This window comes from Astatotilapia calliptera, chromosome 22 (assembly GCF_964374335.1).
Source record: "Astatotilapia calliptera chromosome 22, fAstCal68.1, whole genome shotgun sequence".
Taxonomy (NCBI): domain Eukaryota; kingdom Metazoa; phylum Chordata; class Actinopteri; order Cichliformes; family Cichlidae; genus Astatotilapia; species Astatotilapia calliptera.
This window is the reverse complement of record NC_137442.1, coordinates 9,841,003-9,868,710: the sequence shown is the minus strand read 5'-3', so window position 1 is coordinate 9,868,710 and position 27,708 is coordinate 9,841,003. Positions and strand designations below refer to the sequence as shown.

Below are 27,708 nucleotides of genomic sequence, written 5' to 3'. Positions count from 1 at the left end.
CAATTTTCAGCTTTGGCCTCTGAGGTCCCGTTTAAAGGCACAGCACTAAAATGTGCGCTCGGTCCCGCATTCGGGCCGACTAGTCTTCGGGGATTGGAAAGTCATCGACAAAGAAGGCTCCCCTTCCTAAAACACAGCTCGTTAAGAACTCACCAGAAAAGTGACATGTTTTAAATTCACGACCATCATAAGATTAGCAGTTAGAAACCTGGATTCCTGCAGAGGAGATCGTTTTCTTTTAATCCCCTCCCCCCGGGAGACTCGAGTTTATGACATTCAAAAAATGTGCTAAACACAGAATTTGGACTGTAAATGCACCTCAGTGGGTTTTTACTGGATGCAGTGTGTTTGCACAGCAGTCCTGCAGTTAGAGATTGAGGAAGTGAAAGACCTTCTGGCTTGGGGAGATACTATATTTGAAACCTCAAACTTTCAGCCTCTTGATTCCTTCCTCTAATGCAACGAAGCTTTCACCCTCCCTCGGGCTCAACGCAGCAGAGTGTGCGCTGACGTACATGGCACGGAGCACGATGGGAGCGCAACGGGGGCAATAAAACTGATTTCCATCAGCCTCCAAACGCACTCTTTACAGCTAGACAGGCCTGCCCAAACTGTAATTAGGAACGACGCAAATAACAGGTCCCAGCATATTTCAGGTTATTACAAACAAACTGGTGGCGCGCTGCCTGGTCAGCTCTGGTGAAATCTTAGAGGGTCTGGCAAAAGAAGAGTTATGTCCTTGTCCTTGATTTTTTGTTTTTTTCCCCTGCTGGCGAGTTTAAACACGGAGCCGTTTTGGTTAAACTCTCCTGGCAGGCGAGGCTTTCATTTAAACTGGCCGCAGGAATGCAATAAATATGATATTTGACGTATTATTCATTTAATATAGTCAATTAAGAGAAATTCTAGGAGCTGTATCAATAAACATAAAAATAAAATTTTCTGGACATACGCAGCCTCGTTAATTCAGCTTCATGTGGCTTAAACAAATGGAGTGGCTGACTGATGTGCCCTTTCATTTTGCTTCTGGAAGTTTCTCTTACCCCTTGAGAGGTTGGAGGGATGTCATAGATGCCTTGTGACCTAGGGTCCATTGGTGATGGGGGAACATCATAGACTCCTTGGTTTCTGGCTCCGCCTTGCTGACCAGGGAACATCTGACCAGGTGGAATATCGTACACCTGAAAGAGGGAAGTGAAATGATCACTACGTGTTTCAGAAAAACAATCACACAAAGTTTGGTCTTCATATTATTTGACTGTAGCTGACTTGATCTGATTTTGTAGCACACTATTAGTTTCTGTTTGGCCGTATGTGGGATGTCTAGTAATCAGAAGGTCGCAGTTCAATCGCAGACTTCTCAAGTCCACATGCCAAATTGGCTCGGAGGAAAATACTACTCGCCAAATTGCCCCTAAAGTCATTACATTTTTTTTTATATATAGTTGGCAACAGTGGGAAGGAAAAACTTCCTTTTAACAGGAAGAAACTTCGCCTGAACCAGGCTGAGGGAGAGTTGGGGGTAATACTCAGTGAAGTTTGATTGTAATAGTTAGGAAGCATTAAAAGAAATATATATGAACATGTATGAAGAAGCAAATGTGACACAAAGTAAATAAAATCAAATTTAGTGCTCAGTGAAAGGTGACAATAAGTCACTGCTAAGTTAAAAGCTTCATATTTCTATTTGCACAGGTGCCTCGGTGCAGCGCTCCTATCTAAAGTGAGAGTTCTTTACCACAAAGGTGGCTGTAAGGCCAACTTGCTTTTGATTGGCTGGCCTGAGGTAGTCACATTAGTTACAACTGTTCTCACTGACAGCTGAAGCCTGGGCTTCTTTTCTGACTCGTACGTACGCTGGCCTCATTATTTGAATCTCCGGCTGCGTTTAGTGTCAGCATCCAGCATCACAACAAAGTTTGTATATATGACAGGAAAAAATGCACGATAAGTCCGTTTGATATGGTGAATAGTTATAGAGCAACACGGTCACTGATTGGAGTTTTTCTTTGCACAGTATTTTCTCTTTTTGCTCCATTTTTGGTCTCCACCAGCTAACCTTCAGATGCTAAATGCTCCACTTCCATATTTTGCTAGTTTCCACCTGTCTGTCAGCTGTTTTGAAGTAGTTTTCAGTGGGTTTTTGGCTAAAAACAGAAGGCTGTTTTGGCTGAGAACAAAACTTAAAGAGCGGTAAGAGTTTATGAAAACGGTGAGAACAGAGACCAAAGCTGAAACTCACTATAAAGCAATGTGAAATTGAGGCTAACTGCACAATCAGGTGATGACTTCCTGTAACTCCATCTCTGTAAGCAACTCGAGTTGTTTTCACACTGTACCTCGTCTGTAATTCTAAAAATATCTATTTGAGCATTTTAAAACAATACAGTACAGTTCTCAAAATGTGCAAACACTACTGCCGCACTGCAGGTTTCAACAGCATGAGAGAAAATGAAGTGTGAAGAATCCTCTCTCATCTCTGCACAGAACAGGAAATGTGGTAGGCAGAATAGCACGATGCAGATCAGAGAATTGGCTTTCTTGTTTTGAGAAATGAAATGCATTTGCCCAGGCACTGTGTGCTGCATCAAAAGCTCACCTGGATGGCTTGTTTTTAAAACGAAGATGCTTGATATGCGGTGAAAACATGCTAACAGATTCGACTGATATCAATGTGTAGGTAAACTAAAGATTATATTTGTACATTCTCAGATGCATGCAATATAGTGTTAAAGATATTTATCCATCTTATTTTTATGCTTGGCGTTTCCTAGTGTAGCTTTGCATGAGCCACAGTTCAAAATAATCCTTGTTCATAACTTTATCTGTACTTTGGCTCAGCCCCTCAGGTCATCCTCTTTTTGAAACCAGCAGCTTTAGCTCCACCCACATTTGCAAACAGAAGGTGGGTGTGGTTTCGGTACCAGAGATAACCATAACATTCTCTCTCTCTGACATCATACAGACCAAAGATTAGAAAAAAAGAGAGGGGAAAAACACTTCAAGCTGTGTTTTTAGTACAGCTTGTAACCTTAACGTATGCCTCACAGCTATTACTAGAAAATGACCTCATTACTGGAAATTAATGGGTTTAATGGCTTTTTTTGGTTTTGAAAAACAATAATTTTAAGGAGTTTTAGGAACCTATATTGGTTAATTTTAAACAAATTCCTTTATTCTAAGTCATAGAGTGCACTGTATTATTGGGTTCACTGTTTGGCAGATTATATCAAAGCTTCTTTGGTTGCTAAAAAAAAAAAAAGGAAAAAAAAAAGATCCTGGTGTTATGGTGCATGAGGAACCTACCCCTTGTGATCTGATGGGTGGGACGTCATAGAGGTCCTGCTGGTTATGCTGTCCTGGGCTGTAAGTGTAGGTCTGTCCCACTCTGGTTGGGGTCACCACCTGTCCGAAAACAGCAGGAAGACAAACAATCAGTTGTCGTCCAGGGTAAGAGGACAAATGCTCTGACTCACAACCTAGCAGCCCTGCTGCCACCCAACTCTCAAGCGTCTGTACATGCATGTGTGCCGACTTTTATTTGTTTTTCCTGTTTTCCATTTCTAGTCCCTGAATGACCCAGGGATAGTAAGTGATTACAGTCAAGGCAGATATTTTCTAACAACATCCTCCCTGTGCCAGGCTGTTTACAAAGGACCCAGGGAATGAAGTTATAAACACAACCCTGCAAAAATCTCCTTAGGCAGCTGTTTTGAAAGCATTGCAGGCACGGATGTATCTCTGGATTGAAAATGACTGGGAGCCATTTTCCATTGTCTATAGAATAGCAGCAAACTGCCCAAACTGCCCAAAACAGATTTCTAAAGACAAAAAGGTGACATAGATTTTACACCATTGTAAAATGACATGACAGCCAATTCAGTCAGTTTCCCTTATTAAAATCCTAACATGGTTACAAAAGTGCTGAAATATACCATAACAGCAACTAAGGTCATATATTTTAAGAAGTTGCGAATGGCTATGTTTGATCATGTAGCTTTCTAATTTTAAAACAGCGGTGTCTTTGTTTAGAAGCCGAAATAGTCAGGCCTAAAAAACAGCTTGAAAAACACAGTTAACATAAGCCTGCAGTACTAGCTAAACCAGATAAGGTTGCTAATGAGGATGTAAAACAGGCAACTACTAAACAGATCAATGGGTTATCTAAACATTGAGAAACTGCTTTATTATTTGTACCTTTGTTGTATAGTTTTTCTTTAAAAGCTTAAAGTTAAACTACTGATTATGAAAAAAAAAAAAAAAAACAGCAGCTAATATTAGCTTTTATTAGCCTGAATTAGCTTACTCATGCCACATCAAAAAAAATGTAACAAGAAGTATTTGAATATAATAAACTCAGCAAGGCTGTGTTTCTCATCCATAAACTTCCCTTTTTATTCCCATGAAGCATGCTGTGTAGTTCAGTTTATAATACTAAAAACAAAATTAAATACTAAGGAAAGGTTTTTAGGGGCACTAAAGTTAAGTAGCCTTAGCCTAAAGCTACTTCAAAATACCGTAAAAGAAAGTCTTGACACAACACTTCATTATAAAAGGGTTTATTTTTTGTTTGTTAAGATTTCAACTTTTTGCTTTAGTTTTCATAGAGATACATAACATGAAAGTAACGCTAGCTAATGTTACCCTGAAATAGCTACTTATTTAAAAACTGTAGGAGGGGAAACAAAATTATTAAACATATGAAACTGATTTTTGGCTCATATAAACAGTGAGAAATGCAATTTGTCCCATTAAAAATGTACAAAAAGAAGTTCGATTTTTTTGTTGCTTGAATTAACGCCGGCCATAGAGACTGGTTGGTAAACACTGCTATCCAGGGGAAAATGTATTTTGACTGGTTAGTACTGGAGGCAGTGGAGGTTGCTGCACAAACAACTTGTTGTTGTAATATAAGCTTTTCATTTCACTGTAACTGTTACTTATACCAGAAGAATTAGGCAATGGAAGCAAGACCAACTGACACATGTGAGATCGTTATATCTCTGCTCACTTGGAAAACACATATCCCACAATACTAGAGCTCAACTAATAAAAACTAAATAAAACTTAAAATAATGTGATTCAGTCAAGCAATAAAAATAGGTCAACCTTCAGCAGTGCTTTGGGAGAGTTTTTAGAATGGAAGATAGTTTTATAGCTGAAATGGCATTGGCGAAGGAATCTTATCGTAGTGCTGGCAGGACTGTGAGTTTCTAAATCCAGAAATCTCTGGTGAAGTAATCACCGGGTCACTGGTATTGATGAACAACACTCTTAAACTGAAGCATTTGGTGCTGTAGGATTTAATACACCTTTAAAATATTTTACACTGCGGTGTAGACAGGCTTAGGAATAATGGCACGATTACTGCTTGGGAAAAAAAAACGAAACAAAATACAAACACATGCTGCGAGCCTCACCTACGCCCTTGACATTTTTAACCCTGTTAATTATTTAACACATTTTTCCTCCTCTTTTCCCGTCAGAGGCAATCAGCTCCTTCACACCTCCTAATCCCCCCATTCTCAAACCCTCAGGCTGATTCACATCTCCTAAAAGCAGCAGAGCAGCCGACCTCCTTGATGCGTCAGACAGACGGAGGAATGCTGGGAATGTCCTTCCCTGAGCCCAGTACTCCTCTTTTGCCCCCGCGCAACGCTATCGTTACACTGGAACAAACAGGGTTCATTAGCAGGGCTCGAAAATAGGAACCATACGCACGGCTCCCTGGCAAAGGGCCGAGTCCCCAGGGACATGAAAGACCTCAGTCCCTGCATCCACTCATGAGTCACTTTATAGCACAATAACCTAATAGCATCTCTCGTCCTGAGACATTTATCGGAGCATGAGCAGTAGGAGACGTAACCTCAGAATGGGATTAGTGCTCCAGAGGAACTGGTTTGTAAAAGAGATTTATGAAAAAAGGTAACTCAAGTGGAAGAAAGGGAAAGAGAGGGGAACGGAAAAAGAGTTGCCTAGTATGGAAAGGAATGCCATTCATCTGACTAACAGTAGTCCATATGGTTCTTATGAATCCAATCTGAACAAGCCCGTGGTGATTTAAGGTGTTCACTGTTGGCGCTCGCGCCACAGCAGACATCATCCCGGCGAGGCCTTTGGGGTCAGAGCTGAAAACGTATACTGCAGGCTTTAAATACTCTCTGAAATAAACCAGAAGAGGAATAAACAGCTGCTTCTGGCTCTCCTCACTCTGGACTGATTATTTTTAAGGTTTTATCTGCTTAAAAGCATACACAGTCAAGTGATGTAAACCATTTGTTACTGCATGACTTAGATCTGAAGTTTTCAAATCTGGGCCCCTTATTACTCTCAAAAACTAGCGATACTGCCAGCAGGAAAAGGGTTACTGTTAATTTAACACTTTGTTTTTGTTTTGTGGGCTCTTTTGTTCATCTTAAACCTTGGTATTATTAAATGTCAGCCTACTTAGCCAATACGGGTTCCTGTTTTTTTACAGTGTACTTTAATACTAAAGAAACCTAAAGACCTGCCTATTTCTAAAAATCTAAAATGTAACTTTGGACACTAAATAAGACAAAAAACTGTTTGGAGGGCTAGTGAAGTTGTGCTCTTTGACATATAACGATGTGCTGCCTGCTGGCTACCTCCAGTGTTATTGTTAGGTTAATAAAAACACATCAGGACAGGGAAGGTGGAGGACGAGAGTTAGATTGTTCTCTCCAATGGGGAGAGACAAATGCCATCGAAAGGCAGGAAGACGACACTGAAAACAGGCAAACCTTCAGCTAATAAAATGTCTGAGGTTATTCATTAGTTTATTGTACTGCGAGTTTTTAAAAGCTTAGTTTAAACACACACTACATATAAATAGTTTTATTATTACTTTTAGAGACGACACCTAAATGGTTTTGGGGACTCGTGACTATTCAGACAATGAAAGACGAGAGCTTAGTGGAGCGCAGTAGCATCGGTTAAAAAGATCCATCTGGTTTATCTGATTTATTGTCTTTCTATTGGCCCGGCTTGAGAGCAGCTTTAATGCCTTTTCATATTTTCTATTTTCTGCCCAGTGAAAATGTGCTGAAATGTGAAAAGCAGTAGGCATATTAAATCTCTCAGAGCAACCAGACTCAGGAGATAACAAGCAAGCCTCCTGCTTGTTTAAAAGGTCACTCAGCCGGGCTACCTTCCCTCTGGGTTTAAGGGAAGCCTGGACCCAGCTGTCACATGCAGATGACAGCGAGGTGTCCGCTGAAGACCTCGGTGACCTTTTCTACAGGTACATGTCATCGCTCTGAGCGCCCATCAGTGGCTTCTTTCAGCCTCTGCCAGATGCACACTGCTCATTTATTTCCCTTCTGTTTACCCAGCAGGCTGTTGCTCTGAGGACACTTGGCGCGGCTATAATTGCCGCCGGGCAAATATTTACCACATCCAATGAGGTTGTCGCTTGCATGACGGCGGTGCGTGGCCTTTCAGAGAACGATGACATCACGAACAGCCGAGCCAAAAGGAGGGAGGGCGCTGAGCAAACATTTGTTCCCACTCAGGTGAGGGGAGCTCAGGATGCCTTCATGGACGATGAAGGGCAACGTCGGCGACTTAAACGAGCGGCAAGAGGAGGCAAATAGATGGCTTGTTAACACTCCTACGCGTTGTGGCGAGTGACTCATGTCTCTTTCAGCAGGACCCTGTTTACTTAGCCTGCTGGCAGGATCAGATTTTGGAAGGTAGACCTTTAAAGCTTTACTTCAGGGTCATTTGAGAGGTCTTGTCATAGCATCAACAACTACCTCATGGGCTTGTTATATACTCTCTCAGGTTTTATGTACTGATGGGCAATGAATTACTCTGTATATATGTCAGGTTTTACTGGTATTCACATCCTAAGATATAACCAAACTACTAAGTACTAGCACATATTAATAGTTTGGTCTCCAAAGCATAAAAAACAAAGCTGGAGTGAAGTTTTAGGTAAACTATTAACAGTTTAGAGAATAGCAAAAGAAATCAGCTTGTTAAAATGTCACTGTATTTCCTTCTCTTGAGAAAATGTGCTGCTACGGATTCAGATAAGGCTGAAACAGAGTATTTCTTCTCTAAAAGAAGAACAGATGTGGTTGGCGGGTAACAGGAAAGTAAAAGTATACGTTTTTAAGACCTTCTATAAAAGATCCATCTATTTTCTTAACTGCTTAACCAACTCGCGGTTGAAAGCAAGAGTCTATCTCAGTGGTCATGGGGGACAAGTGGGTTGCAGGTTACCTGTCCAAACAACTTTAAAGAACAAAATACACAATTTAACTGAGACCATACTTGCTATGCTATTTTAAAATGACTAGTAATTGACCTCAAGAAGATATCTTATTCCCTCTTTCCAGGCACAGACTTTAACCACCAGGAACAATAAGCTGGTTTTTAATTCTTCACATTTCTGCAGACTAACAACAAACAGTCTGATTAGCGTCATCTTCAACATCTTCGGGGATTCCACCAGCTAAATTTGTGATATTTTAAGGCCTTTTCCTTTTCCAAGTGAAATTGTAATCAAGATAACTTTAAGGGCCTGCAGACGGCCTAGAAGAAGAGCTCAGACGGCGAAGGTCTTCCCTCTTCTCCCATCTGGTTTTGAAAAGAGTTTGCTTCACCAGCTGGCTCCGCTGGTCACACTCAGTGATAGACAGACTGCTCAATCACCTGCCAAGTATTTTTTGAACGTGCCCGTCATTTTCCAAACGGTTTCCCAGGACGACTTCCCAGATGGTTCTGTGTTAAAACCATCTGGCGCGCAGAGTTAATCTCGACTCAGACAAACCCAAATAGTAGTTTTTGGACACCGCGCTCGCCACCGGCAAAGTCAAAACAACAAAGGAGGGGTAGGTCTTCTCCAAAAAAATATGTGTTCCTGCAGCCAAGATCACATAAAGCCATTTTGGAAACCTGCCCAGGTTGCTAAGACACCTTATGTTGATTTGTCCTTCACTCATCTGAGTAAGTTCATTTCTTCTTGACTGCCTCGGGGTGAATTATGGCATCTTTGTGTGGCAACACTTCCCCGGATATCATCCTTTCACACCCTTCCATTGGTTACTTGCACACACACAATGCCACCCCCATCTGCACCCACACTAATGGGCTGCTGACACATCAACATCAACAACCCAAATGAGGCTTTTCACCACAGCGCGGCGTATAAAACGATGGTGACAATGACACCGCCGGTAATGTAGCAACAGCTTTATTGAATTTCCTCCACCCGTCTCCTCATTCACACCTCCTCATCTCCGCTCTGCTCCTATCTGCAGCTCTGTCAGCACGGCGCCGCTAGCTTACTTTTAAATGAAGGTCACCTGAGGGCACAGGAAGCATGCACGCTATCAGTCATATGTTAGGTAAGAGCGTGATTTTGTATATGACTGCATGTGTTTGGCTCCTGCTGATTCACAGCACAGAGATGTGTTTTGCAACTTGGTAAAGTTCCCCTCTGCCACGCAGAGCTGCACCAGCCCATTAAAGCGCCAAACGAATTAATGCAGGTAATTAAGCCTCGAATCCCGAGAGGCCGCCGTCCGTCTCCGAAGCACGTCCGAGCGACTAAACCCAAACAGACAGCGGGCTTAATGAGGAGCGTGAAAAGAGAATGGGCTGATTCTCAGTTCTAATAGGGATCATTGTTCATTCTCTGTGATCAAAGCGGCACTTAATCCTGTGGCACGAATATCTGAGAAGACGAAAGATGACTCCGACACTTCGTGTTTACTTTCTAAGAAAAATATACCGGGAAAAAATCCTCTGAATTCTGGGAAAAAGCAGGATAATGTGGAGTGAGGAAGCTTTTAAGCTCTTGGATTATCCAAGAGACATTTTGGGCAAGGGCCCACACACAACTGGGGCCCCACCCCCCCCAAAAAAATATCCAGAATTTTATCCTCAAACTTTAGATTTTGAAACCATACATTATCAAAAAACATAACAGTCCCTTAGCTCTTATTTCACCTGCCCCTTCCTCCCCTACACAGCTGAGGCTAAGGCTTCCAAAATGAATGGAAATAGCACAAGTGGACACATTTGTTTTTAATCAATTCGCAATAAAAATCTAAACAAAACACGGCAGTTAATTTTTAAAGTTGTTGAGACAACAAATGGTTAGCTGTAGCAGCACCTCACAGTCACAGTGGATTTATGACCTGAAACTTTGGTTGGATGTAAATGAAGAAGGCATGTGGTGCTCACCAGCGGAAAGCTTTTTATACCTCACAGGTGAAGTAGTGAGTAGCCAGGATATGGAATACTTTTCACCTGCATAACTTTATTTATTGACAAGGAAAAAATGTGTTTGCTCCTTTTTTAGAAGTTATGCGGCCCAAATGTTTGCTTATCGTTGTACTTTAACACTCTTCTTCTGTTGCACTTCTTCACAGTCCCTCTCCGGAAACGAAGATCTAACAGGGATCTAATGAGGATATAACAGGTGTGTTTTTGGGTGTGTGTGTGTGAGGACACTTATGTCAGTGTATTATCCTCATTTAAAAAACACTTTAAAGGTTTACTTGAAACTGTGCATCTATTTAAAACTCTTCTGTGTACTACTGAACCCTGGACTATATGAGTGTTTGTTGGTTCAAAAGCACTTGAAATGTAGTATAAATTATTATATGGTTGGATGCAGCTTGTAATAAAAGTGCTTTGACTGTTCAGTTAGAGTAGAAAAGTGCCGTGCAAGTATGAGGGTTCATCATCGAGGGGAGGCGAATGTCTGCAGTAGATCTAATGCCAATCATCCCGTGGTCGGAGAGATATTTCTGTCCAGCAGCGGAGTGACAGACCCACACTGTAAACCAAAGAGCTGCTAGTGTGGCTGAAAATGCCAAAATGAAACCAGCGTTGGCTTCTTAAATGTAAATACCTCCTGGTTTTGTTTGCCTTCTGTGATGTGAAACTGAATCTGTTTTGGTCTTTTGGATTGTTGGCTGGCTTAAAAAAAAAAAAAAGAAGATAAAATATGTAAGCTCTGGTTTTTATAAATGCTTTCAAGAAAGCATTTCCTGTCTTCTCTTGGCCTTCCTCTGCAACTTTATCACACTGTCTGCTTTAAACTTTTCCAGAGGAGAAAGTCCTGTCAGTGCGCTCACCCCAGAGCAGATTACTTTTGGTGCGACTGATTTATGGTCGTGCCCTCTTGGTCGAATCTCGCCAGCCAGCGATTCATCACTAATGTGACAATGGCGAGCGTTTGAAGGAGCTGGCCTCCTCCAGGAAGAAATAACTCACTTATCTGCTGCTGAGACTGCCGTGCGCGTGATTAGGCAGAGAAAATATGGCCGAGGCAAACAAACAAGACATTCTTCTCACATAACCTGGTTACTTCAAAAAGCACAGCTTTATCAAGGTACACGAGCACACCCTCGCAGTCTACAAAGCGCTATCAGGGCACTTCCTTGAGTTGTGTGTTGAGTTCATTAAACCCTTTGTTGTGCTCTTTACGGCACCAATGAACAGATTGCATCTACGGCTACGACGTGGTGAGAGGAGGAAATGCCTATACAAGGAGCAGACTTCATGAAGGCAGGAAGGGAGGAATGAAAAGGCCGCCTGAAAGGAGCAGATAAGGGCAGATATTTGAACTCTGAACCCAGCCCATCACTGGGCGCCGTGACCTCAGCGCCTGAGTCACAACAGTGACCGGGGCGAAAACAGACACACCTTTCAGAGATGGTGAAGAAGAAGGAGGAGGAGGAGGAAATCAAGGCTGAGATGAAACACGGGCCTCTGGGAGCCACATGATAAAAGGCTGCTCCTGGCTTCCATGTGAGGAGGCTCTTTGTGTGGCTGAGAGCTCCTGGCGTCCGTCCCACACGGACCCAGCTTTAAGGCTATGTGAGGGGACGGGAGGGGGAGGTGGGGTGGCTGTAGCTCACCCTCCCAGGAGGGTCACCCAAGGACAAGGCCGCAGCACCAAACCGAAGAGCCAGAGTGGCAGCGAGCGCCAAACCTCAGTGTGCCTTATATACCGGAGCCCCACGCCACATGAAAGGGAAAACAGCCAGTCGCCAATCTGGATTTGCACTGCAGGCCTGGCACGCAACACCCCCCGCCTCCGCCCCCCACTCCGAGGACACATTCATGACATACGGGGGCCTCTCTCCACAGGAGGGGATGACGGCTTCGGAGTAATACGAGAGGGGATTATCAGTCTAGGAAGCCGGCATCAGTCTCAAAAACCATTTGGGAAACCAAACGCATGTTTGCGCGTGACGACATGAAAACGGCCGCCGTTAAAACAACACGAGGCCATAAGTCAGCGAGCCCGGCCTGTCATCAACACTGACGCGCTGTAGTAAACAAGCCTGCCTTTGCTTCTTTCAAGAGCAAAGGCCAGAGCCGGGGTTTCACATCAGCAACAAATATTTCCATAAATACTCTGACGCAGGGCGCACACCGTTCGACCGATCGGGATTTCATTGGTGCGCAACACCGTGGAGCTCAGAGCAAACAATCAGAGGCTCTTCTTTTTAAAACAGCGTTTACCATGATTTCATAATTAGACGCCCTTAAAAAGTGTGCTGTGATGAAAGTAAACGTCTCTGCTCTACCAAAAACATACAGTGAATCCAAACCTGAGGCCTGTATGTATATCCAGGATGGCTTAACATAACTATAGGTTTCTATCACAGCCTTTAGCTTTGAGAGATGATGTTTTTCTGTCACTTGGGACATAATAAATGGCTGCAAACAGTGAGCCTATTTTCCACTGTCAGAATTAAAGCAAATTTAAAACACAAACCACACACGAGTTTTGGCTTCAAAACAGAACATTAGTTCAAATAAAATTCAGTTAAACAATAGAGTAGCTTCTTAATTACTGCTAAGAAAAGGGATAAAATGGAGTATTTGAAAGAGCTGAACGCTATTTTTATATGACTGTAAATGGAGCATTGCTCTAATTGGTCAGTAACTGGTTGAAATGAAAAATTTTATAGTGAAAACAACCACCGAGGCAAACTGTTCTGTTTAGTTAGCCATAAACCTGAAAATGAACCAACTTGTAGGTTTTTTTGTGTGATTATTTCTATAAATGTTTTATGCAGGGTTAAATTAATCTGATTGAATCAGGAGAGCTTCAGGTCTACTCAAGCTTTGGAGGTGCTCCTCCTTAAATCTTGGAAAGCTAATTGGTGAGCACGAACCAACAACATCTCTCCTTTCTTTTAGTGTTTCACTAGAGATAACCAGATCTAACAGAACAGTCTGTGGCGAATGAAGGCGATTGTGCTTCTGTCCAAGATTCAGACAGCACTGGAAAACAGCGGATCCTTGTCATGACGCACCGACACACACGCAGCCGAAATCTTTCTATTCAATAGACGAGAACAACCGCCGAAAATTGCAGCGCTTTGATAACCGCAGATTGGAGGACCAGTCGAACGTCCAAGACTTAATATAATCTCTCCAATAACACGATTACGGCACAGAAATACACTCTCATTAGGAGCGCATTTCATTTTCCATGTTATCGCAAAGCCTTGTTAATACCGCTCCTCGGCTAAGCCTCGCAGCCTGTTACGGAAAAAGAGAGGTGTTGCTTGACAGGTCTGCTACTGCTGTGTGTGTGTGTGTGTGTGTGTGTGTGTGTGTGTGTGTGTGTGTGTGTGTGTGTGTGTGTGTGTGTGTCTGATTGACAGGTCTCTCCCCACAGCCCCCTGGCTCCCACTGACTTTATCACAGCAACTCCTGTGCAGTGAGTCCTCTAAGCCCCTGGCGCCTGCTGCCTGTTTATCCACTAAAATGAACACCTTAGCTCATTTCTATGATGGCTGGGGCTGATTTGTTTTAAAGGAAATAGCCCTTGGGATATCAAAAGCTCATTCAGCATGTAATTACCATCCACCTCCTGAAGGGAAGACTTGGTCTGAGATGCTCGTACTAGTTAAACGCTTGAATAACCAGGGAAATTTCCTCCCGTCGTATTTTAGCGCACACCTGCCAGTGACTTCCATGTGTAAAGAGGTAATGACATGCTAACTGCTCACCCTTGTTTAATGCATTTAAATCAAGTGTACGAGACATCTGGTGGTGTAAAACAAGAGCAAGTAAAGAAGGCTTCAGCTGGCTCAGCAGTATCGGAGACACCGAACACAAGAGAAGACTTATTACCCCACAGTTAGGAAAGTGTTTGGTGCAGAAATTAAAATGACAATGAAATAATAATAATTCGATTATAATTATGAGTATAAACACTGATAAACTGATAACTAGGTGATTTAAGACTATTAAATGCTTTTTTCAGCAGGCAAATTAAGATATATACTTTAAATGATATACGATCTAGGCCATAAAATGATGAATACATGGATATGCTGTTTGGAGAATTGTGTATATATAGCTATACTGCAAATGACCAAGTCCAGTGTGTTTGCCAGTGACCATGTTTAAAGCATTTAAATGCAGCTGTGCTCCACCAAAATCCAAAAAACAGCTCTGTACTGTTTGCTTTTCCACAATTTCTCTCCATACTCGCAGCCTTTCTGCGGGTTAGACTGGCTCTGCTGAACACAGTGTGCCAATACAGGAATAAAGCCAAATGGGAGCCGTGCACAAAAACACTACCCTCATCTGTGGTGAGTGCCAGGCCCGGCACACCCTGCACACATTTCGCATGGCAGAGCTGCAATCTCCTCTTTGGCCTTTCTGCTTTCCGTGCGCGCGCTGGTGAGAGCCGAGCCTCACGGATCACGGTGTAAACGCGCAAATGCCATTTCCCATCACATCTCATTCCCACACCCGCCACAGCTGATGTTACCTTAGAAATCCAATGTGATCCCAAATATCCAGAGTTTGGGGAACAGACCAGACTCCATTTTCTGTTACTCTAAACCTTTTCCATTTTGTTATTTCCTCTTCTTCTGACGCTCTGATAAATATTAATGTGCGACCCTTTGCTACAGATGAAAGTGTGTAAAAGTGCATTTAAATGCAAAACATTGTGCGCGCATTAGGGGAAAAAAGTACGACTCAGTAATAACAGTTTTTCTCTCCAATCATCTTACCAGGTGGTTTCACTGGTGAGCCCCTCAACTTTGCTTTAAAGGAGGACTAATCAGTGAAATCAGATGGTCACTATTGATTGCTGTGCTCCATAGTGATGTATCTTTCTTGGGCTGAGTCAATAAAGGAAACCCAAACTAGCTGACAGATTGACTGATGAGCTCTGTCTCACCTTGCTTGGTGTGTTATCAGTTGCTAGAGTACTCCTCGGTGGGACCTGGTAGACGTCCTGTCCCGGTGGGACCTGGTAGATGCTCTGCTGACTCTGCTGCTGTGGGCTCTGGAGGGACGGGGGCACCTGGTAGAGGCCCTGAGACCCCGAGTTAGCCTTCTGCTGATAGCTCTGAGATGGAGAAGGGGCGGCGGCGGCGGCGCCCGACGACTGAGCCTCGAACATGGGTCCGATCAGCAGCTTCAAGCGGTTCCCGGGGGCGATGCCCTGGCGGCCGTGCAGGGAGCAGAGCCACCAGCCCTCCAGGCCGCCTGTGTTCTGCTCAATGACGGTCAGGATGTCCCCTTTCCGGAAGGCCAGCTCCTCGGGGGACTCCGGCATGTTGTCGTACAACGCTTTGGCCATCAGGTTCTGCGGGAGCAAAGGTCAGACTGTGTTTAGATACGTGTCGGCTTAATTATAACACAACAAGCACGTGGTTACAACAGCTGTTCGCTCCTGCTGCGTGCTGTTTGTCAGGTTTGAGTGGAAAAACAACAGTGGCGGTTTTACAGGCGGGTTATCTGCAGGACACAATGCTAAACCAAAGGAAAAAAACAACAAAAAACAATCACCTACATACACATACGCACCCATAAACCCACACGTTCATATAGAAGTTTTGTGGATTTTATTAATAAAAAGCTCCAGAAGAAGCTGAATTAACGAGCTCCAGCAACAATCATGAGAACAGTATCAATCACTTATTATCTGAAGCATCAAAACTAACCTAATACTACACATGACTGCCGTCTGCCACGCCAGGTTTTAAATACTCCAGTGAATGACATGCTGGTGAACTCGCTGCGCTGCCATTGGTCGGCAGCTCCACACCAGATGTCTTTCAAACCAAATCTGAACTTGATGGGATTTTCTCAGCTCAGCTCGTGCTTCAGGGCACAGCTATCTAAAGGTCTACGGAGGGTTGAGGGATAATGACTCAAAACAGCAGATTTTGGAGATAGAAAAAGCCCCGGAGCGTGCCGCTGTGTCTGAGAGGGGCATTTAAGACTAATTGCCTCAGTCTTTCTTCCTTTAGCCTTTATTCAACCACGGAAGGAGTTAACTGAGCATGAATACTCCTTTTCAACTGCCTGATGCCCACAACTTTAAATCCTGGGAACTACCAGGCACAACAGCGATCAATGCAAAGTCCATGAATACAATTAGTGGATAAGCGGCTTGGTCAAGTGCGCCTTTAACATCTAATAAAGTGGGAAAGGAGAGTGGTTATTATCTGGTTTTTACTTTTGTTTTTAGCTTTTCAGAAAATCAACAACGATCACATTAGATTAGAGAATCTAGGATGTCAAGATCACAAACTCTTGTGCTCTTGACATCCTGGGCTGCATGATGGTGCAGTGAGGTTAGCACTATCGCTTCATAGGTTGATCGTGTTGGAGTCAAATTTCCTGGTTGAACTTCCTGTGAGGAGCTTACATGGTCCCAAGGTACTTTAGCTTTCTTCAAAAGTCCAAAGATATGCATGTTAGCCTACATGGGGATTCTAATGTGGATGTAGTTAAGTATGTAAGGCGGATAAAGTACAAAGACTAAAGCCCTACACATATGAATGGGTAAATTTAGCTTATGCAACACGTTTGAATGGTCAAAAAGATTAAAGGAGTACTTCATAAATGCCAATCCAACCTCCATTTTAAGCTCAAAGACTGTAGCAGTGCCTCTGTATTCTACAATATATCTCCCACCAATGAAAAGTACAAAAACTCAACAACTAGAGACAAACAAAGCCAGTCCACAACTTTCTATAACAGCTTAAAATAACTCAAAATCATCAGTTCATGAACAAAAACCTTCACCAGTCAGATGAGCCTCATAACACAGTAAGAAGAAGCAACACGCCTCCTATTTGTTCAGTCATGACTCTTCTTAAGCGATAAAATGAAAAAAATATGTAATGAATAACCAACAGAGGCACAGTAGCGATAAAGTAGCTCTGACTGCCTCCGAGTCAGCACCAGCTATAATCTTTCTGAGCTGGATTACATTTACATGAGATGAAACGAGCTGATTGGAGGATGAAAATGATATTTTTATTTGGATTACATGCCCATTTAGATTAAAAACTGACTTCAAGCAGCCAAACAGAGCGCCACACAGGACAGCCACTCAGTTCTTGTTTATCTCTCCACTCCACCTTTTTTCTGATCTGTTCTTTCTGTATCTCACCTTTCATCGGTTCACCGTGGGAATAAGGAAGCCTACTTTGTGGCAGTTTCTACTTTGGGGCTTTCTTGAACCTTCTTCGGCCTTCCTCTTTCCTATCAGCCCGATTCAAGCAGTTCCCATGTGAAACTCGCTGTTAGTAACATCGTTATCTCTCTCTCGCTCTCTGTGGGGCGGGCCTCCCTGGCTATTGTCTCAGTGTGCTGTCGGAGCCATTAGCCAGCAACACCCAGAGCACAGTTACACCCTCACTATCACCCACTGCCACCTAACTAGCTGCGAAGAGCTTGAGCATGAGCCCTAGAGGTCAATGCCATCCAACGGGAGCAGACCTGGATGTCCAAGAGTTGTCCAGAAGGAAACAAAAATGCTGATAACTGCTCCTGCTCCAATTAAAGTCTGAATATATGAGGAAATACAGCCGTCCAGATCAGCACAGATTTTGAACTGAAGCTTTTGATTACTGTTAGATTGTTTAAACCTCTAAGTGTTTGCTTTTTTTCATTGATTCACAAGGAAAACACACTATACCAGCATGCCACTTAAAAATAATGCTTATTTATTGCCCACTCCATCCTCTGTGTGTAAAAAAAGAAAGGAAAACTATCTAGCTTCATTCCTCCTCCTTTTAAGACAACCCTTTTGTGATTGGCTACCCCTAACAAACACAAGGTAAGAACAACAGGTGGGTGGGGCTTCTGTAAGCACAAACAGAGCAGTCTAAAACTAATCGCTTGCACGTGCAACGACCTCTTTATTTAAAACGAATGGCGACTGTTGTTTTTATGAACATTTGCTGTAACAGTGAATGAGCGTTTCCTCCACTGCCTTTGGCCTCTAAAACAGCCACACACACAAAAAAAAGAGTAAACAAGTGTCCCATAAGGACGACCTTTGGACACAAAGACAAGTCGAAAGCACAATAGAGTGCTGAATATTTACAGTTTTATTACTACTGAAAGTCCAGAGTCCATAAAGTTAAGGTTTAAAATAGGATTATACAGGTTGCTCAAACACACTGATTTGAGTTTATCATTTTATTGTTGAGAGCTGTGAATATCTGATGAGCAGCCTCTGGAATCGTGATCTTTCCTTGTCCTTTGCAGATCTGTTTGCATGTTGCATGCCTAATATTCAAGGCCAGAGTAAAATAAAAAAGTGACCCCAGCAGGAAAACTAATCTAGGTCGTTTGTGGCTACTGTGGGTGTCATCTGCTCTATCAGCAATAGAAGGCTGTGGCTACCGTCTAATGAAAGATCTGATAGACATGAATACAGCCATACTGTGGTTAGATTTTTGTTTTTCTTTAAATTAGGTCACAATGTAGATGATTTGGAAGCCATAGCAGACAAACTACACGGTTTTATTTAACTTAGATCTTAAATAAGTCGTCTTCTTTCAGCTTAAGGCCAAAGCTGTAGGTATTTGCATGAGGCCAGTTCTGCTGCTGTGGTTGACTGCTTTGTGTTTGATGCTCAGAAGAGAAATTAAATCACCCGACAGACAGAATTGCACGCATCGTGCTCCTTTGTCTCTGCTAATTAGTGATCACTGTGACCAGCTGCCGAAATGAAAGCACCCGTTTTGCAGACCGCATACGCGCACGATCACAAACTGAGCCGTGCCTTCACGTGAAAAAGGTACTGAAAACCACCAGTATGAGCACACCCAGCAATTTCAGTCTGCAGAGATGCAAGCCGGTCGAGGAAAATGTGCAACAGGAACTGTCACCCTGCATCTGTTGTCTAAACCACACTCCGCTGCCTTTTGTAGTTCGTACATATGCTTTAATAAGGCTTCGGTGCAGATTTAATACTAATCTTAGGACATAAATGAACCCTAACGGGAAATCTTTAGCAGATCGAAAACACATTTCACCACAAGTCTCTATGACTTTAATTTCATGATGCAAGCAGTAACCATCAGAGCTAAAAAACAAACCCAACAAAGAAGTGTGGTTGACTGCAGTTCCACTAGTGGCCACTTGAGCCTGGCTCCAAAGGTCAGTCCCACAGACTCTGTTATTAAAAGACAGTCCAACTTTACAGCAGAAATAAAAACGTTTACAGCCTGCTGCAAGAAACTGTTTTGGTCTCTGTGGCTGATTCGCTTCTCTGTAATAGCTGTACAGCAATATCCAAGCCCAAGCCCTGCTCTACTATTGAAAAGTCATTTTAGCTTGCCATTATATGGTTGCCTGGCAACATGATGGTATCATCATATATGAAACATATCCTAATATTCATGTTTTGTAGATACAAATTAAATGTTACTGTCGTGAAATTAAAATAACATTATAGGTGCATAAACGCCACAAACTGGTCATTTTAGCCTACTGGTAAGAGGTCGCTAGGCAAGATGATGACACATATACCTGTGTGGCATCTTTGATTGTTCACCTGCTTTTGTGTATTATCGTTTGGTTTTACTGCCATCAAAGCTTAAAGTAATACAAACTTAGGGGTGTGGCTCTCTTGGATGACAGGTGGTTACAGTGTTTCTAAGGACTGCTTCTCATGTAAGTAACGTTGTGTTTTCTTAAAAACAAAGAAACTCATGACTGAAACAGCCACAAATACCAAATTGGAGGCTTCAAAGTATATTTCATACACCAAGGGGTGATAGTGTCTATGGTACTCCAGCCTTTTACCAAAAATGATGTTCACTTATCACCCGTCACAGGTGTTAGTGAAGTTTAAAACATATTGATTTTTCCCCTTCTATTGCTGTTCTTTCCAGTTATGCAAAAGTTCATGAGGAAGTAAAGGTAATATTAACAAAACAAAGAGGGGTAATAGTAGAAGCTCCAGGATCACTAATAGACTAATAGACTGATAAGCATTGCAAACACTTTAATAACTAGTGATCAGTGGAAGCTGTGAGTAAACTTCTGCATCTGGATTCTGCGGAAGTCTGACATGACTGTGATACTGTAGAAAAAAAAAAGCATGAACACTTATACATTATATATAAATATATGTATCATCCGTTGTGGTGAGCCTGGTACCACAGAGATCCTAACAGGAAGCAGCCTGATTGACACATTTTCACACCCTCCTCTTCACACACACGCTGCAGTTTACTTCGCATTAGAGTGCCGCAGCTTGTCTGTAAAGATTCATGCGATATAAATCAATGAACGGTTAAAGAGCATCTGAGTCGAAAAACAGTGAGCCACAGCAGATTTCAAGCATGGTATTTGGGATGTGAAGGGTCATGCGAGACACCAAACATGACCTTTAATCACACTAAACAAACAGCTTGTCGGCTGTAATGACTGCCAGCTACACGCGGCCCTTTTTGAAGTGATGCAGAAGGGGAAGAGTCGTGTTTTTGTCTTCACCCAGAGCAGGTGAACCCGGCTATTAAACCGGGCGTCATAAACAGCACTTAGCCGCAGCACGGAGACTCCATCGCTTGCCACTGATCCTCCTGTAAACACGTGTGTTTGCCATGTGTCAGAGAGGGGTGCTTCTGCTGCATCCACACACACATGTGTATGAGCTTCTAGGAAGTTATCACTCAGCGAGGTGAAAGGCGCTCAGCTGCTTCCTATTGCAAGTACCACATTTCTGCTCATGACCTTGAATCGTCTTGAAGCAGTGACTTAGATGTATTACTATTGTATCTATTTGTTTATGTAATGTATCTATGTTTACGTAGTTTCAGACCTTTTAATTGGCATACAGCTTTAGATGAGTCATCGAAACCTTGTTTAGGTACAGTCTATACTGATGACACTGAGAGCGGACCTAATGTGATGACCCCAACTCCACGTTTAGTTTTTCTTGAACCCTGCTTTGAATCATCACTTTAAGATAATCCTTATTATACTACAGCCCCTCAGATCATCACCTGCCTGAAACAAGCCATTTTAGCTGTCTTTCTTCTCATTGGCTGCCTCTTACAAACAGAAGGTTTGAACAGTTGGTTTGGTGAGTTTACCAAGTCTATGTATAAGATGATATAAATGTAAGATTAATGTAAAAAAAAAACAAAGAAAAAAAGCATCAGTGTCAGGTTTGACATCCACCCATCACAACTTTTTAGTGTATCTTTAGCTAAAGCTAGACAGTAAGCAGAAGGTCGCTGAGGGTTAATGTCCTGTTTAACAAGTTCAAGGAAGTAATCTGAGCCGCAACAACATTTTATGGGTGATTTCTTCGACCCGTGCTCCACCTCTTTAATGAGTTTTATGGTGTAACTTGCAATCTTGCTGACAAACCGGAATAATCACAAGCAGAAGAAATTGTATTTTAGTGAGCAAATTCTGGTCTGGACTCTGAGAAAACAGAGAGCTGCTACTGCATTACACAGGAGAATAAAATGTGAAGGACAAACAAAAAAGGCCTTAAAATTAAACTACCCTAAAATGTATCTAAAGTCAAAAGACTAAACCCAAGTAGAAAGACCAACCAGCTTTGCTGTGCCTAAACAGCTTTGACCCAGACGTCAGCTTCCATGTATCTGACTTGCTCCGGGACATTTCCAGTGCTCAACTAGATTGAAATCTGGGGAGTTGAGGGGCCAGATCAGTGCCATGGGATTCAGGTTTTAATGCATGGTGAGGTACAATGCCTTGAAAAGGGAGACCACTACCATTGGGGTGCGTCACTGCAATGCAAGGGTTGCATAGGTACGTAGATGGTTGATGTCTTTTCTTCACATGGAAGGTGTTTTAATGTTGAGGCTGACAGGTTTGTTTTATTTCCACATGTTTGTTTTTTGTTTACTGTCTTTTAAAACATGTGGCACTAAAACAGCTCTCCTTCCCATCTGGTATGTTTTATTAGTCTGTCCTGGTTTGTCCAGTCTGTCTGAATCCCCTCTGACTCAAACCTCTACATCACCAAGGCTTTTCTTCCCCCTCTTCCCATCAGTGTCTTGCCTGAACACAAGCAGTTTAAAACGTCATCCCATCTGCGAGCCTGTTCTGACCTTTCCCGAAATTTAAAAAAAAAACAAACAAACAAAAAAAAACCTTACGTAATTTCACCACTTGCTGAAAAGGGCCCCACCTTTGCTTTCAGTAAGAGCTCTCTGGGTGGTTTTGGCTCTGCCTCTCCGGGGTACACATCAGTCTAATAATAATGAAGGTGGCTTTGGCTAAACAAGCTCACAAATACTTGAATTCCCTTACTGCCACAGCCACACCACATAGAAGAAACCCGCGTCCCCACAGCAATGAGAGTGCCTCGGCTTTCAAAGCGACGAGGACGTTTTCAGCCCAAACAAACAACCTGCTCCAAAAAAAGTGGTACGCTCTGACTGTGAGAACACTGGTGCCACAATTAGGGCCGTACCACTGTAACACGTGTCCCGGGGTGGTTTGTACACGCTCATTTGGCCTCATTTCGCATGGTTAAATATAGAAAATAATTATAGTAATGACGGTAATGAGGACCTGATGACTTTTACAAGCCGTTCCTCAGAGCGCGGCCTGCTGCGGGTGAGAGCCAGTTCGAATAAATGGGCCGTGTGTTGGGTTCTGGGTAGGAAGGGCTCATGGGAAGCGGTTCAGAGCTCAGAGTACATGGTAATTTCTTCATTTGGACAGTTTTCAGGAAGGTTGACCCTCTGATTACAGCCTCCTTACAAGCCCTGCCAGTGGCCGTGTATTAACATAATTACACAGCAGGCTCGGTGAAATCTCACCTCGGCTATTTCTGAGAAAATCCTGTCGAAAAAGGCCGGTGTCATTTAAAGCCAGCACACAGGGGAACGTGACCCAGCACATTCCCTGCAGCTTCGCAATGATTGATATCTTATGCAAGCAAGTGTAAATCAATACACTGTTACGACACAGTTACAGTGCAACTGGGCGCTGTAGCTGCATGTAATCAATCGATAGCTTATTTTAGTTTTGTGGTTGGAACAAACTGTTTCAGGGGTTCTTTGTGACTGATTGTAAACGTTCATTTTTCTTGTGTAAAGACTTTAATTCTGCCAGAAGATGTGGAAAGAAGGGTAAATTCAACCTGCCAAGCGCTGAATAAAAAGGACTATTGTATCCACAGTGTAAATATGACACCCCCACCACCAACACCTTCTCCTTCATTTATGATTCACGAGCTGCGAGGAAATCTCCACACCCTAAAACATAAACAGCAACAGCATGGCAGCTGCAGCTTTGATGGGATGTGATGCGCCATGATGCCGTCTGACCACGCCGCAAGCTCCAACAAACCTCAGATCCTCAAAAAATATCTCAGTTGAACTGTCTAGTCAGAGAATGATGAAAAGTGTGTCACAATCATGGCCTTCCCCTGGAAAATGTCAGTTTCACTCTTATTTAGGAGATGACGATCACATTCATAATCAACAGTAAAGCTTTTATATTTTCACTGCATTCAGCTACTTTCTCCTCTCTAGATGCATTTGCTAAGAATTGTGCTCGATATAAATCATTCAAGTGCTTCTGAACTGTGGAAAAGTAATAATCTTAGGATCTTGAAAAGAAAGAAGATAACTGGACGCCTTCCTGTCTGTGTTCTTAAGTTAAGGTGAAGAGTCCCAGATATGTAAACCCTAGTGGGGGTAAACTTAAGGAAGTCCAGATACTTGTTTTTGTTTTGTTTTTTTTAAACTCTTAAGACTGCCATGACCTGGATTACTGAGATGCTTTCCAGACACATTTGTAAATCGTACTTTTCCAGTTTGCCCAAAGCCTTTTGCCAAGCTAGTTTGATCCTTTATTTAAGTCAAAATCATCTTTCATTTCTTTCTACTATTAACTACTAGACACAATGGACGACTGCTTCTTGTACAAATATCTCTGAAAACTGTCCAAATGTCACAAAAACTGATAACCACATGAAGCTAAAGAGCTAAATAAAGCTGTTGGAGAACCAGTACACTTAGGAGTTGTCGATTTTGGGTTTCACTTCACCAGGTTTACAGAAATTTGACTCATCATTATAGTAATGAGAATGTTATTAGTTACTGTTATTAGTTGTTATTTGCTGCCCAAAGCAGATAAAAAGGTCACTGAATGCAGATTTGGGATTTAAGGGGGTGTGGCTTTCACCCAGCTTCTGCTTCTAATGTTAAGGTTATTAAAACAGTAATGCTTTGTTACATTGTTGTAGTCTCTTCATTCCTGCGGCAGTATGTCTGCCACTCTGTTTACTTTGAGTGCACTTACAGTAATTTATAGCAGTAAAAACTGTGATGAAATACAACGTGGGCAGGACTCAACTGCAACACTCAACCACTTTAGGTGAGGTCACAGGAAATGATCTAATTTGTGTAACGTCTTGGGTAAAATGACTGTTATCCCGCGGCTCCTCCTTATTCTGTCCATTCATCTCAGTCGTCTTTTTTTTGTTTTTGTTTTTTTACTGTCACACAAACTATAAGGTAACCTGACATCTCCTGCGTTTCTGACCCACTCCTTAGCCTGCAGCGCTTCCTGGCTCCTGCACGACCCAGATAGATCCAGGCTACCACCGAGCTTGTGCTATCTTGTCACATCTTGGACTCCTTCGCTGTGGTCCTGGAGCCTTAACTATAATTAGGACTGAAACTGGAGATATTCTCTCAAAAGTGTAACGGCTTGTGCAGCTTTTGCATTCTGCCAGGACAATCCAGGGCTATGAGAGGAAACTGATCCGTGAGTCTGGCTCAGCGCCTGAGCAAAGCAGTGAATAACTGCGAGCTTGACACCGACTTTTGACCTGAAAATATAATTTACTGCACCTAAACGGGTCGAGGAGCACCGGCAACACAAATGTACAACAGTCCTGTGAATACGAATGGTATTCACGGGGCCTCCAGCCAACAGACGCTCAGTTTTGGCAAAGGAGACTAGTGGATTACTTCCAAGCTTGGTGCTGATGCCAAGTGAGGGTACATGAGTGCATCATAGTAACCCCCAGAGACAAGAGCACTAATCCCTCCAGGGGGCATTAGCCGACATGTGAAATATGTTTCGGGGTATCTCTGCAGGGCCACATTGATTGGTTTTACATATAGGAATAGTCAATGAGATGGAGATTCACTCCAATGTCCCTTCGATTTCACGCCACACAAAGATCTCACAGCCCAAACAACAGAGGCTGCCATCTTTCCCCTTTGAAACATGAAGGGCATCAGAGATAAAAGGAGAAAGATTCCCCCTTTTAACACTTTACTGCATTTGATTAAGTGCCTTTTAAACTAAGGGATACTCTCATTATGATTAGATGATGTACATACATATATATATATACATACATATATATACATATATATATATATACATACATATATATACATATATATATATATATACATACATATATATACATATATATATATACACACATATATATACATATACATATACATATATATACATATACATATATATACATATATATACATATACATACATATACATATATATACATATATACATATATATACATATATACATATATATACATATATACACATATATATACATATATACACATATATATACACATATATATACACATATATATACATATATATATATACATAAATATATATATACATACATATATATACATACATATATACACATATATACACATATACACACATATACACATATATATATACACATATATATACATATATATATACATATATATATACATATATATAAATAAATATATATATATATATACATAAATATATATAAATAAATATATATATAAATAAATATATATATATATATATACATAAATATATATAAATAAATATATATATAAATAAATATATATATATATATATACATAAATATATATAAATAAATATATATATAAATAAATATAAATAAATATATATATATATATATACATAAATATATATAAATAAATATATATATAAATAAATATATATATATATATATACATAAATATATATAAATAAATATATATATAAATAAATATATATATATATATATATATACATAAATATATATAAATAAATATATATATAAATAAATATATATATATATATATATATACATAAATATATATAAATAAATATATATATACATAAATATATATAAATAAATATATATATAAATAAATATATATATATATATATATACATAAATATATATATATATATATATACATAAATATATATATATATATATATATATATATATATATACATAAATATATATATATATATATATATATATATATATATATATATATATATATATATATATATATATATATATATATATATATATATATATATATATATATTAGGGGTGCAACGATATTCGTATCGATATTGAACCGTTCGATACAGTGCTTTCGGTTCGGTACGCATATGTATCGAACAATACAACATTTGTAATTTATTTTATCAATTTTCCTTCTGACGATGCTGTCTGTGTGGAGCGCTCAGTGAATCTGTGTTCGACTACTCCGCCTAGGCTGCACTGTCGAGCGCAGATCCACTGAGCGCTCAACACAGACAGCATAGTCAGAAGGAAGAGCACAGGGCAAGCTAGCGAGACAGAAGTTAAGCTCTCCTTGCAACAGGCAAATTGAACCTCATTCAGATCTGGCGTTTGGAATTATTTTGGTTTTCATGTGACGTATGACCCTGAAGGTAAGCGAGTCATGGACTAAAGTAAAACAGTATGTTGGATGTGCCATGCAATGCTCAATTACATGGGTGTGAACTAGTGTGTTAGCGCAGTTAGCTCGTTAACGTGTTGGCCGTCTAGCCCCATGCACGGAGCGATCGGCGGTAGCTCGTTAACGGAGATTTGCCGTGTTGTGGTGTTAAGGTCATTTCAACGAGATTAACCTGAAAGCACTAGTGGGAACACAACGAATATGACTGCACATTTACCCCGACATCATCCTAGTGCAAAGACAAAAACAACAAGCATGCTACTAACTTTAGCCGAGTCATTTAGACAGTTGTTAGCACATGATTCTCCTTATGCTGCTGAGAATATAGCCCAGAAGAAGCGGATAGTATAGCTTTTATTTTGGAAAGAGCCATTTCTCTGTAATAAACTCTCTTTTCCAAAGATGAGTGATTCCTCAATCAGATACAGGGCTTGCAATATCGCTAGCCCGACATCCCGGAGCTAGCGATTTTTTCAGTCGGGCTACCAAAATCTATCTCTTCCCTGCCCGTCGGGCTATTGTAGGAAAAATATATGTCAATGCTTTTGCATTCTTTCAGAAATGTAGCTGGGTAATTATGTCATTGGCATCGGTGAGCCACTGTCAATATGTGACATATTGAAGTCGCGTTTGAATTTGCGCTTGTTTTTTTG

At 41.4% G+C, this 27,708-nt stretch overlaps 1 protein-coding gene across 1 annotated transcript in view; it reads right to left on the bottom strand.

Moving 5' to 3' along the window:
* The window catches only part of nedd9 (neural precursor cell expressed, developmentally down-regulated 9), a 37,717-nt gene that overhangs the window by 4,096 nt on the left and 5,913 nt on the right, over positions 1-27,708 (bottom strand). Inside the window, exons 2-4 of the mRNA XM_026156799.2 lie at positions 15,200-15,610; positions 3,307-3,405; positions 1,044-1,181 (exon numbers count right to left, since the gene is read on the bottom strand). Coding sequence (XP_026012584.1) covers positions 1,044-1,181; positions 3,307-3,405; positions 15,200-15,610 — 648 coding nt within the window. The remainder of the gene's footprint in view (positions 1-1,043; positions 1,182-3,306; positions 3,406-15,199; positions 15,611-27,708) is intronic.